The 13,310-nt window shown below is 40.1% G+C and overlaps 1 protein-coding gene across 4 annotated transcripts in view; it reads right to left on the bottom strand.

Annotated features, from left to right (window-relative positions):
• Positions 1-13,310, bottom strand: part of vps35l (VPS35 endosomal protein sorting factor like) — a 115,377-nt gene that overhangs the window by 12,235 nt on the left and 89,832 nt on the right. For 3 of the 4 annotated variants that reach the window (XM_063059041.1, XM_063059040.1, XM_063059039.1), the window contains 2 exons: positions 3,273-3,412; positions 2,070-2,235 (listed from right to left, as the gene is read on the bottom strand). The exons of the other annotated variant lie outside the window; for it this stretch is intronic. In XM_063059041.1, the coding sequence (XP_062915111.1) occupies positions 2,070-2,235; positions 3,273-3,412 (306 nt within the window). The remainder of the gene's footprint in view (positions 1-2,069; positions 2,236-3,272; positions 3,413-13,310) is intronic. 4 annotated transcript variants of the gene reach the window in all.

Genomic DNA, 13,310 nt, shown 5'->3' on the forward strand with positions numbered 1-13,310 from the left:
TCCTGATTTGATGGAGACGGACATGAGAGCACGGAGGAACATCTGGTGAAACTTCTGAAATGCCTGCTTCGGTGCTGCTGCTACTGTGTGGTCCAGAATCTCCGGAGGGGAAGGCCCCCAGTCCTTGGCTTAGCTTGTTGCTCGGCGGCCGGGGCGTGGTCGGGGCACTCGGCAGAGGATGGTGCTCGGAGAGGCGGTGTTGGAGGGGCTGGTCAGAGGCTCAAAATTTTCTGACGGACTCAAAGTCTGCTGCAGTCGGGTGCTTCCAATGGTGCTGCGTCAGCAAGTTTGCGGTGCTTGGAGGTTCATGGCAGGGAGAGTTTCTCCCTTCTACCGTCTGCGTGAGATAATGAGGCTATCGGGACTTGGAGACCTTTTTTTTGCTGTGCCCATGGTCTGCTCTTTATCAAATTACGGTACTGCTTTGCATTGTTGTAACTATATGTTATAATTATGTGGTTTTGTCAGTTTTAGTCTTGGTTTGTCCTATGTTTCTTGTGATATCATTCTGCAGGAACATGGTATCATTTTTTAATGCATGCATTTCTAAATGACAATAAACGAGGACTGAGTGTCCTCATAATCTAATCTAATAGTGGAACTTCTGAATTTCTTTCCTCTTTTGGTGCATTTAGCATAGAAAATGCTCTCTATGATTTAGGTTTTCATTTAAATGAATTTAATTTAAAAAACTGAAATGGCCTTTGGATAAATGAGGCAAACTGCAGAGACATTGTGTAATAAAAATGTTTTACAATAGCACTCCAAGATTAAGATTCACTTTCAATGTAGCACAGGGAATGTCTTACTTACAATATATTGCTTTGTACAAAATTAAATTATAGGGATGAAGGTTTGAAGTTTGAATCTGAAAAGGTGTGAGTGTGGCAAGATTAAAGATCAACATCAGCAAATGTAAAGTTTGTTAAGTTAATAAATCAAGGACAGCACTGCTGTCAAAGTGATTCTGGCTGCTGCCTGGAACTTTCATCTGGGGAAGCCAGCATCTGAATGTTCCTGAACTGATATTGATTATTTTGTGACTCAAAGCCTCACATAGTCAGATTTGCCTGCTTTGCTACTGCATTTATAGCTAGATAGGATCAGAAGAAAATGGGGCTAATGTTTTTTTCATAGAGAGCACTTTCTACTGCAAATTCACTAAATGGAAGAAAAAAAAATCACAGCTTCCAATATAGTCTTTGCATTAGATTGATTGCTCCCTAGTAGCTATTATTTTAAAGATTTTTGGGCAAATCATCCAGCATGGATCTGGTTTGATATGTGGTTTCAAATATATTACACAGATGTCCAGGTCCCCTGCCATTTGTTGTACATGGTTATAAAGGCTCACATTAAAATTTGCTTCTTTAAAGGCTCTGTAGATCTTATCATTTTTCATGCATTATTCAACATGCTTGAGTTGAGGCAGGCCTACTTTACAATCCAACAAGAAATGGGCTTAGCATAGAAAGAGATCCTGTCAGTCACAGTGCATACTTGATTTTTGTTTAGTGAAGCTGTTAGCTGCTTGCTTGGAGAGTGGAGTTTTGCTTCTTGACACAGGTTCTAGAATTAAATCTCCCTGACTTCAACAAAAACTTCAATTGCTTCCATGTAATCATACATATATCTATTTACTTCCCTCAACTCCCATACCAACTTTCATTCTACAATTTCTGTTTCAACACAGTCACTCCAGAGACATGAGAGACTGGTCAATAGAGTATGTGTGTATTTTAAATGCCAAATGCAGCATTATGAAAACAAAATGCTCATTCTGCATGGCTGTCATTTATTATTAGCAGATTGCTTTTTTCATTTTTCAATAGGTTTAAGTGAAAAAGTCATCCCTGCCAATACAACTTATGTTAAATGAATTCTTGGAGAACTGCTTGAAATGTGCGAGAGAAACGAAATTACAGCTTCTAGGGAAGAACAGCCTGTTATTTTTGAATGCTTCTCCCACAGAGATTTCTTTGCCACAACCATGCAGCACTTAACTTCTACTTCGTGGGATATACAACAATCAAACCACAACCACAATAATAGGAAATTATTCTGTGTACCTTTATCTACATGGTAGATGTAAGTTTCTTGACTTGCCGCAGCCAGCAAATGCAAAACATTTATGTAGATCCGCACTTTTGTATCAGTATGATCTTCCCAAACGTAATCCTGGATGACATTTAAAAGGCCTCTCACTAAGTAAAGGACGCCCTGTTCTGGATGATCCTGAAGTATGAAAACATTTAAGAACAATACAAAAATCAGCTACCCAACCATTTGTTTTGAAACATGGGAAAAAAACCAGCATGTCATTCAGCCTTTCTATAATAGTTCAATAGTTTCAATAAATTCAGTTCTCTTTTCCAGCTTCCCCAAACCTGTTGCCATTTTGATAAAAATCTGCCTTCCTGCTATTGCCACCAAAGTGAATAACTTCATATTTAACCAGATTGCACTTCAGCTGTCACTCTTGCAATGTGTCCAAATAAAACTGGGAATTCTTTGCATCCTCCTCAAGGCTCACTCTCCAACTTAATTTACAGATATTGCATTTAATTCCCTCATCAAGTCATTAATACATGTTGTGAATAGCTGGGGTCCTAGCATTGATCCCTGTGGTATCCCATAAGGCATTTCCTGTCATTTGAAGAAAGATCCATTTACTCCTGCTCTATTTCCTGTCAATCAACAGTTCTCCAACCATATCTGGACCTTACCCCAAGTCCTGTGTGTTTTAATTGTGCATACTAGTCTCTAAGGTGGGACCTTATTAAAAGCTTTCAAAAAGTCCAAATGCATCAGATTCACTAGTTTTCCCTTCTCTACACTGCTCATTGAAAAGTCACAGCTTGATTTTATCCAATCCTGTCATTCTTCCCCACGTGCTCTGGAAATAAATCTTCTATTATGACCATGGCATTTTCTACCCTACTAATGTCAGGCTAGCCAGTCTTTTGTTCCTTGTTTTCTCTGAGCAATTTAAAAATATTGGAGTCATATTAGCTGACCTTTAATCTGTTGGAACTGTTGAGTCTAAAGAATGTTGTAAAGTGACCATCCATGTACCCATAATTTCTGGAGACACGTCTTTAAGTACTCTGGGATACAGACTAATGTTCTCTGAGAATTTAGCAGTCGTTAATCAATTTTATTTCCCTAACCCCATTTTCTTACTAATAGCAGCCATTTATTCTCTCACATGTAACCAAAACTCTACCCATAAGTTTCTTCTTCATATTTTAAATAAGTTATATGATACTTACAGGCACTATCAACAATGTTGAAAAGAAGTTATTTAGGAACTCAAGGAGATATCCTTCTGAATTTCTCATCTTTCCATCTATGTTTATCATCTTTGGTACTTCTGAAACAAGGCTGATTGCAGCTTTAAAGAAGGCATCAGCTAATTAAAAGAAAAAAGTGCAATTAATTTATTTAGTGATACAGCATGGAGTATGGCCTTCTAGCCCTTTGAGCTACACAGCTCCAGCAACCCCAATTAACCCTAACCTAATCACAGGACAATTTACAATCACCAATTAACCTACCCGATACGTCTTTGGACTGTGTGCGGAAACCAGAGCACCTGGGGAAAATCCACGTATTCCGCAGGGAGGACGTACAGAGGCTTCTTAATTAATACTTCTCGACTTTTGCTGCAATATAAATTACCTTCCCTCTCGACATGATTCCTTTCACTTAATACCTTCCAGGTGTACTAATAGCTCAACCAAGGCTGAAATTATAATGTGGGTTAGTTCATCATATAGTTTTGTTTTCAACAGTTTTAAAACAATTATCACTAGTCACAAATACTTGTTATCACTAGAACTGTAGAGGTTCTTTAATCATTGCTGTTAGCAAAAACATACAAGCCAATTTTCCCTTCAGGAAACTACAGTACATAGACAGATTTGGATCTCTCCACTGGTAGGAATGAGAAAGCAGAGCAGTTAAAATGATTTGGCTCCATTTTCCTCTCTTCCCAACTCATTTGTTATTTTAATGCAGCAGCAATTCACAGTTACAACTTTCTCAACTTGTTACAAACTTACCTCACCATCAACCATTTCCAGCATTATAAAGACCCTGAAGACATTTTGTCCTGCAGATATGATGGGAGCCAACATGTTTTTGAATCAACAGAAAAATCCTCACTTGACCCCAGAGAAATAAGAGTTTTTGCCCATGCTTCATGCTTACTTCTGCCTTTTCTGCCGTAGGCTCAATTTCAGTGATCTGTCCTAGATCAGTCTAAACTGCCAGCTCACACAAAAGTCCTGACATACATAATTCACTTCAATACTCTGTACCACTAGAAGTGTTGAGGATAAAGGGGACAAACCCTGAACTGAATGTATCCAAAGGCTAAACACTATAAAAATTAAGAGAAGTTTTCTGATAATTATTGTGTATTGATAATAGCACTACAAGCATTAATAAAATGTGGATTATTTCATTCAAGTAATCTTTTTCAGTTTGCCTAAACAAATGTTGTGCCAAAATGTATTTTTCTCTTGGTAAAACAGATGATGGACAAAAGATTATCAAAACAAAGCTGTTGAACTGCATTCCCGAAAAACAGTAACAAAAAGTGGATGATTAAAAAATAAAGTAATCAAGTCCTATGGGTTACTGAAAAGCGTATATTTGCACATTTTAGACCATAAGACCATAAGACAAAAGAGCAGAAGTCGGCCATTCGGCCCATCGAGTCTGTTCCGCCATTTTATCATGAGCTGATCCATTCTCCCATTTAGTCCCACTCCCCCGCCTTCTCGCCATAACCTTCGATGCCCTGGCTACTCAGATACCTATAAATCTCTGCCTTAAATATACCCAATGACTTGGCCTCCACTGCTGCCCGTGGCAACAAATTCCATAGATTCACCACCCTCTGACTAAAAATATTTCTTCACATTTCTGTTCTGAATGGGCACCCTTCAATCCTTAAGTCATGCCCACTCGTACTACACTCCCCCATCATGGGAAACAACTTTGCCACATCCACTCTGTCCATGCCTTTTAACATTCGAAATGTTTCTATGAGGTCTCCCCTCATTCTTTTAAGCTCCAAGGAATACAGTCCAAGAGCAGACAAACGTTCCTCATATGTTAACCCTCTCATTCCCGGAATCATTCTAGTGAATCTTCTCTGTACCCTCTCCAACGTCAGCACATCCTTTCTTAAATAAGGAGACCAAAACTGCCCACAGTACTCCAAGTGAGGTCTCACCAGCACCTTATAGAGCCTCAACATCACATCCCTGCTCCTATACTCTATTCCTCTAGAAATGAATGCCAACACTGCATTCGCCTTCTTCACTACCGACTCAACCTGGAGGTTAACCTTAAGGGTATCCTGTACGAGGACTCCCAAGTCCCGTTGCATTTCCGAACTTTGAATTCTTTCCCCGTTTAAATAATAGTCTGCCCGTTTATTTTTTCTGCCAAAGTGCATAACCATACACTTTCCAACATTGTATTTCATTTGCCCTTCTTTGCACATTCTTCCAATCTATCCAAGTCTCTCTGCAAACTCTCCGTTTCCTCAGCACTACTGGCCCCTCCACCTATCTTCGTATTGTCAGCAAACTTAGCCACAAAGCCATCTATTCCATAATCCAAATTGTTGATGTACAATGTAAAAAGAAGCGGCCCCAACACTGATCCCTGTGGAACACCACTGGTAACCGGCAGCCAAACAAAATAGGATCCCTTTATTCCCACTCTCTGTTTCCTGCCAATCAGCAACGCTCTATCCACATATGTAACTTTCCCGTAATTCCATGGGCTCTTAGCTTGTTAAGTAGCCTCATGTGTGGCACCTTGTCAAAGGCCTTCTGAAAATCCAAATATACAACATCCACTGCATCTCCCTTGTCTAGCCTACTGGTAATTTCCTCAAAAAATTGTAATAGGTTTGTCAGGCAGGATTTTCCTTTAAGGAATCCATGCTGAGTTCTTCCTATCTTGTCATATGCCTCCAGGTACTCTGTAACCTCATCCTTGACAATCGACTCCAACAACTTCCCAACCACCGATGTCAAGCTAACAAGTCTATAATTTCCTTTTTGCTTCCTTGCCCCCTTCTTAAATAGCAGAGCAACATTTGCAATCTTCCAGTCCTCCAGAACCATGCCAGAATCTGTCGACTTTTGAAAGATCTTCGCTAATGCCTCTGCAATCTCCATAGCTACTTCCTTCAAAACACGCGGGTGCATTCCATCTGGTCCGGGAGATTTATCTACCTTTAGACTATTCAGCTTCCTGAGTACTTCCTCTGTCGTAATTGTGACTGCGCACACTTCTCTTCCCTGCCACACTTGAGTGTCCGGTATACTGCTGATGTCTTCCTCAATGAAGACTGATGCAAAATACTCGGTCAGTTCCTCTGCCATCTCCTTATCTCCCATTACAATTTCTCCAGCATCATTTTCTATCGGTCCTATATCTACTCTCACCTGTCTTTTACTCTTTATATACTTGAAAAAGCTTTTAGTATCCTCTTTGATACTATTAGCTAGCTTCCTTTCATAGTTAATCTTTTCCCTCTTAATGACCTTCTTAATTTCCTTTTGTAAGGTTTTAAAAACTTCCCAATCCTCTGTCTTCCCACTAATTTTTGCTTCCTTGTATGCCCTCTCCTTTGCTTTAACTTTGGCTTTGACTTCTCTTGTCAACCGCGGTTACATCCTTTTTCCATTCGAAAATTTCTTCTTTTTTGGAATATACCTGTCATGCACCTTCCTCACTTCTCACATAAACTCCAGCCACTGCTGCTCTGCCGTCTTTCCCGCCAGTGTCCCTTTCCAGTCAACTTTGGCCAGTTTCTCTCTCATGCCACTGTAATTTCCTTTACTCCACTGAAATACCGACACATCAGATTTCTGTTTCTCTTTTTCAAATTTCACAGTGAACTCAATCATGTTATGATCACTGTCTCCTAAGGGTTCCTTCACCTCAATCTCTCTAATCACCTCCGGTTCATTACACTATACCCAATCCAGTACAGCCGATCCCCTAGTGGGCTCAAAAACAAGCTGTTCTAAAAAGCCATCTTGCAGACATTCTACAAATTCTCTCTCTTGAGATCCAGTGCCGACTTGATTTTCCCAATCCACTCGCATGTTAAAATCCCCCACAATTATCATAACACTGCCCTGACAAGCCTTTTCTATTTCCTGTTGTAATTTGTAGTCCACATCCCTGCAGCTGTTTGGAGGCCTATTAATAACTGCCATCAGGGTCCTTTTACCCCTGCGATTTCTTAGCTCAACCCATAAAGATTCTGCACCTTCTGATCCTATATCACCTCTTTCTAATGATTTAATATCATTTCTTACCAATAAAGCCACGTCTCCCCCTCTGCCTACCTTCCTATTCTTCTGATACACCGTGTATCCTTGGATGTTCAGCTCCCAGAGACATGCATCCTTTAGCCACGTCTCAGTGATGGCCACAATATCATGCCTGCCAATCTGTAGCTGTACGACAAGATCATCCACCTTATTCCTTATGCTGCATGCATTTAAGTATAACACCTTAAGACCAGTATTTGGTACTTTTCGCTTTGATTTCACTGCAACTTTATTGCACTACAACTCATCCCAATGGCTACAAATTTGCCCCATCACCTGCCTGTCTTTCCTGACATCTTTACTGCTCACTAACTTAGATTTATTTCTGTTTTCCCCTTCCTCCACTCTGTGATTCCGGTTCCCATCCCCCTGTCAAATGTAGTTTAAACCCTCCCTAACAGCTCTATTAAACTTTCCCGCCAAGATATTGGTCCCCTTTGGGTTCAGGTGTAACCTGTCCTTTTTGAACAGGTCATACTTCCCCCAGAAGCGATCCCAATTATCCAAGAATCTGAAGCCCTGCCCTCTGCACCAGTCTCTCAGCTACGCATTCATCTGCCTGATCCTACTATTCTTGCCCTTGCTAGCATGTGGCACAGGTAGCAATCCTGCGATTACTGCCCTGGAGGTCCTGCTTCTCAGCTTCCTTCCTAACTCCTGGAAATCTCATCATTTTTATAATGATATCATTATATCATTTTTATAATGCTGTTTACATTGTAAATACAGTGGAATCCAGTTATCTGGGTCATCAGTTAATTGGGCAGCCACTTATTTGCAACAACTCTTAAAGAGCAAAAACTATTCAAGAAAATGGCCAAGATTCCCTCTGTTTATTTGGGACACTATGACACTTAATTGGGGCAGGGGACTGTTGTTAGTTTCTAACTAGCACCAGTCGTGTACACTTGCTCATGGCCATGAGACATTACGGACTGAATAGCTTTTAAATGGGGTCATTGCACGTGCTTGTCTTATGTTATCCATTTGTGCCATTGACGCTTAATCAAAAATCAGTAAAGTTTGATCATTTTTTAATTTCGATTTTATGCAGGAAGGTAATGAAGGCAATCCATTATCTATACTAGGTGTCTGTGCTGATTTTATTCATTTATAGTCAAAAGAACACAGCAGCATACAGGGAAGGAATTCTTCCATCGATGACTATTAGGAACTAATACACAGTTTCATAGTATTGTAGTAGTATTTGTTCTGTATTTCATTTAAATGCACTTTTCCTACTCAGCTAACAGTACTTTGTCTTTCTGCCTTTTAACTATTTCCATGAAACTTCGGCTAATTCGAGCAGCCACTTAATTGGGCAAAATATGCTGGACCCAATGTGTTTTAATTAGCTGGAATCCACTGTACAGGCTGGTATTGTGTACATTTCATTCCATATCCTTAATTTAACCTTTTTGTTTTTATATAATTCATTATTCTTTATAATTGTTGAATATTGTTTTGTTGCATGTCATGCCAACACACCACAGTAAATTCCTAAAACATGTAAATGTGTATGGTGAATAAAGTTGATCCTTGATCCTCTAACGTTTCCTACAAATTATTTTAAAAAATGGATGTTGAACAATTAAAAGCCGTTGGTGTTGGAAATATTAATGTTGACCCTAGAAAATAATTTCAAGGTCTTATCCACACAAACAAGACTGCTTTATTTTTACAGCTGTCCACCTTTTGACATGATGAGCCATTAAAGCAAATTTCACTATGGCAACAACTCACATTAAGGGAACCAGGGTATACTGATTTTAGCATGGAACTTACTTCACTACAAAAATTTCTATATTGCTCGTGTTATCCTGTGGCTCTACTACATTTGTATAATTTATAACATTGTTTTATAGCCACTATTTCCTTAACCAATGAAATATTTAACAATCCCTTTCTCATGTGGGTGTTACTGGCAACCACAATGCCATTATGATGAGTGTGCAGGACCTTGTTTTAAATGCACCAATAAAAGAACAGTGATCATTCTGAATTAGTGCACAGCCTGGAAAACCTGGTTTGCCAAGTGCCCATTGCCCTTGTTCTTCTTGGCAGACAAGGTTGTGGATTTGAGAGATGCTGCTTAAGAACTCTTGGTGAGCTGGTGGGCTTAATGGTTAAGTTGGTAAATGGATTGCTTAATACTGGATAGTTATGGTTCAGAGTGTAGGCAGAGCTGCAGTTATCAGAGACTACAGTACTTCATTTCATCCCTGACTTGCGGTGCATAGATGGTGGAGAGGCTTGAAGTTAGGAAAGATGACAGTTCAGAAAGCACTCAAATTTCTTTTGTGCTGTTGTAGCAAATGCTGATAAAATGATGGTGTTGGTTTCACACGATTACTCACAATCTGCCTTTTGCTCAGTGCTGTCACAATGTCCTTTGAGAAATGGCCATTTCATCATGGTGCAACCAAATTACTCATAGAACATACAAAGAACAGTATAGCACAGGAACAGGCCCCTTGACCCACCAAGTCTGTGACGAACAATATCCTCTCTGCCTGTAAATGATGTATATCTCTGCATATTCACATGCCTATTTCTAATGACTCTTAAATTCCACTATCATATCTGCTTCCACGACCAGCGGCTTTCTACCACCATCTGGCAGCACGTCCCAGTCACTTATCATACTTGGTTTAAAAAAAAAAGACTTGCCCTGCACATCTCCTTTAAATTTTCCTCATCTCTCCTTAAAGCCATGCCCTCCAGTACTTGACATTCTACCCTGGGAAGAAGATTCTGAAAGTCTCTCATAATTTTAACTTGGAAGTCCCACACACAGGCTGCACATGTCCATATTGCTCCTTGGTACCTTCAGACATTTAGTAAACTGACAGTCATACTCAGAATATCAACAGCCTTCCATCAACACTGCTCAGAATCCCATGCCGTCCATCAACATGTCTCCCCAAACAGATCCTTTACTTTGATGTTACAGCATTTGCTGAGCTTGGTGATTAGCTTCCAGATCTTTCATTACCAGTTGAGATGACATCCTCAGTGCACAGTTGTTGGTGTTTTTCTCCCCCACCCCTTCTTGCTTCGGTCTTGTTTGGCTATCCCTTCAGTTGACCTTTGAATTTTATTGGCTCATGGTTCTTTGGCTTTTAGGGGTCGTAGATGGCGTTAATTTTGATATGTTTTCTAAGAGAACCACATTTCTAAAAACTCTTGTAGCTGCCTCTCATTTGCCTGTGCCAGAGACTCTGTGGTGTCCCAGTCAAAGCGGTGTCCTTCTTGGCCTTCATGTACCAAGATCAGCAACAATGGATCATGTCACCTTACCACCAGTCTGTGTTCTCATAAACGAGCGACAGTGTATGTCTACAGATCACCATCCTAAAGATCCTTTACTCCCAGTTGAAGGGAGGTCAGCAAGCCCTAGGTGGGCAAAGGAAACTCTTCCAAGTTAACATCAAAATCAGTCTGAAGAAATTCAACATTATATCTAAAAGCTGGGAAGGCACTGCACTCAATAGACGGGAGGAAATCTGCTCAAGACGGAGTTTGCTGCATGAGAACAACCTCCGCTGTACTGCAAAGAACAAGTGGCAGCTGGAAAGGAGAGACTGAAGAACCAAAAAACCCAACCACCACTTACTCTTGCCCCCACTGCACCAGGATATGTAGATCCTGGATTGGCCTCTACAGCCAGCTGAGGACCCACCAACAGACAACTCCTTGGAAGAACATTATATTCGACTCAAGTGATCACCACCACGACATTCATGTGCTGTTCAACATGGAAGAATAGTGACTCAGTAGCCTAGGAAGGAAGAACAGCAGATAGGTTTTCCTGAGAAATGATCTGATGCCTTCTAGGTTCAGAGTTGATGCTGAAAGATCTCGGGGCCTTTCTGAGGAGTGACGTAACAGAAATCTGGATTGTTGATGGAAGATGTGATATTATAAGTATGACTATTATGTTGGGTTACCAAATGACTAAAGTACAGAAAAAACTTTAAAAATGATAATGAGAAATTATTTCCAGTTAATGAGAAATTAACTGAGCTGAGTAATTAGTGCATTAGAATTCAGTGCCTATGTATATACTCCGTGATTTATCTTATTTTATTAATTTTTATAGCTATTTACTTAACTGCCTGTTAGCCAATTTCAGAGGATATTGGGGTGGAAACAATAAGTGACCTAGACTAATGAACAGGGCAGTTTTTCTCCTAAAAGGGCATTAGTAAACCAAATTAAACTTTAGACAATCTGGTTGTTTCATGGTCACCTTAACTGATAAGATACTGTATTAACTGATTTTAAATTCCTCTGCTAATGGGATTCAAACTAATCATCATATCATTACTTCAGATCTCTGGATTATTAGTTCAGCAAATGACCACAGTGCAGCCACATCTGGAGATAATGACCAGCTATACTGAAAATAGCACAAGAAAGATTTTACTTTGAAATGAATATGCTTACTGGAGAAACACAAGTCTTTCCAAAAGCAACCTATGCAAAGAGCAATATCTCTTGTAATTAAAGCAGGGAAATGATACATAGAGCTCAGTCAACCCTGAGCAATGATATACTGTAACAAAAACAAGTTAAAAGTATTAAAATTATAGGATGCAATTCCACAAGCTGAAAAGGGAAACAGAAAAGACTGAAGATATGCAGATCCGGCTGCATCTGGAGACAGAGAACAATGTTTCGGGTCAATAACCTTTTGTCAGAACTAGAACAGGATATAAGTAAAGATACCAGGAAATGGACTGCAGAGGTGGCAAAAACACAGAGCAAGGTCTATGATAGGGGTGAAAAGTAGGAGAGATTCAAAGTCACAGGGGAATGGGGGTAGGAATGGGAGATGTAAACAAGATCTGTCCAGAGAAGGAGCAAGTGGCAGAGTGCTTTCTAGGGAAAAAAGGGAACTTTACTTATGCTGTGAAATTACTGAACACAATGTTGATTTTAGAGGATATAAAGTGTCCGACTGAAACAAGGTGCAGGTTCTCTATCTTCTTCTACTCCATCACAATGTTGTCACCAATTGCAGCCTACTTTATTCCACCAGCACTTCAATAAGGACGCTGCACTTCCCTCAGCCACATCTCTCCCATTTTGCACATGCCTGTCCTCACCCCATCCACCCGCCACTCTACTAGTGATAAGAGTTCCTCTTGTCCTCACCTACCAAGTTTCTGCATCCAGCACATAATTCTCCGTGACTTTTTTTCTCCTCTCTCTCTCTCTACCTATCGCCTATCACCGACTACCTTGTACTTCTTCATCCACTCCCCACACATTCTTACTCCAACTTCTTGTCCTTTTTCTTCCAGGTCTGATGAAGAGTCTCGGCCCATAATGTTTACTGTTTACTCTGCCTGGCCTGCTGAGTTCCTCCAGTATTTTGTGTGTATTACTTGGATTTCAGCATCTGCAGATTTTCTCTCGATTCCAATAAGGATTTTACCATCCTGAACATCCTAGCCCCATTTTCTATTGCCCCTGGTGCCAGCTTTCATTGTCACCAGAATCAGAATCAGGTTTACTATCATCAGCATATGTCATGAAGATGGCTGTTATGAGGCAGCAGTACATTGTAATATATAATAAAATGGTGAATTACAGAAGAAGCCATTTCTGAATCATTGAGAGTGTGCCTTCAGGTTCCTGTACATCCTTCCTAGTGGTAGCAATGAAAATAAGGCATGTCCTAGGTGATGGGGGTCTTTATGATGGATGCTGCCTTTTTGAGGCATCTCTCCTTGAAAATGTCCTGGATAAGTCAAGTCAAGTCACTTTTTATTGTCATTTCGGCCATAAACTGCTGGTACAGTACACAGTAAAAACGAAACAAGGTTCCTCCAGGACCATGGTGCTACATGAAACAACACAAAACTATACTAGACTAAGTGAGACAACACAAGGCTACACTAGACTATGTAAGACAACACAAAAACTACACTA

This window comes from Mobula hypostoma, chromosome 9, assembly GCF_963921235.1.
Source record: "Mobula hypostoma chromosome 9, sMobHyp1.1, whole genome shotgun sequence".
NCBI lineage: Eukaryota > Metazoa > Chordata > Chondrichthyes > Myliobatiformes > Myliobatidae > Mobula > Mobula hypostoma.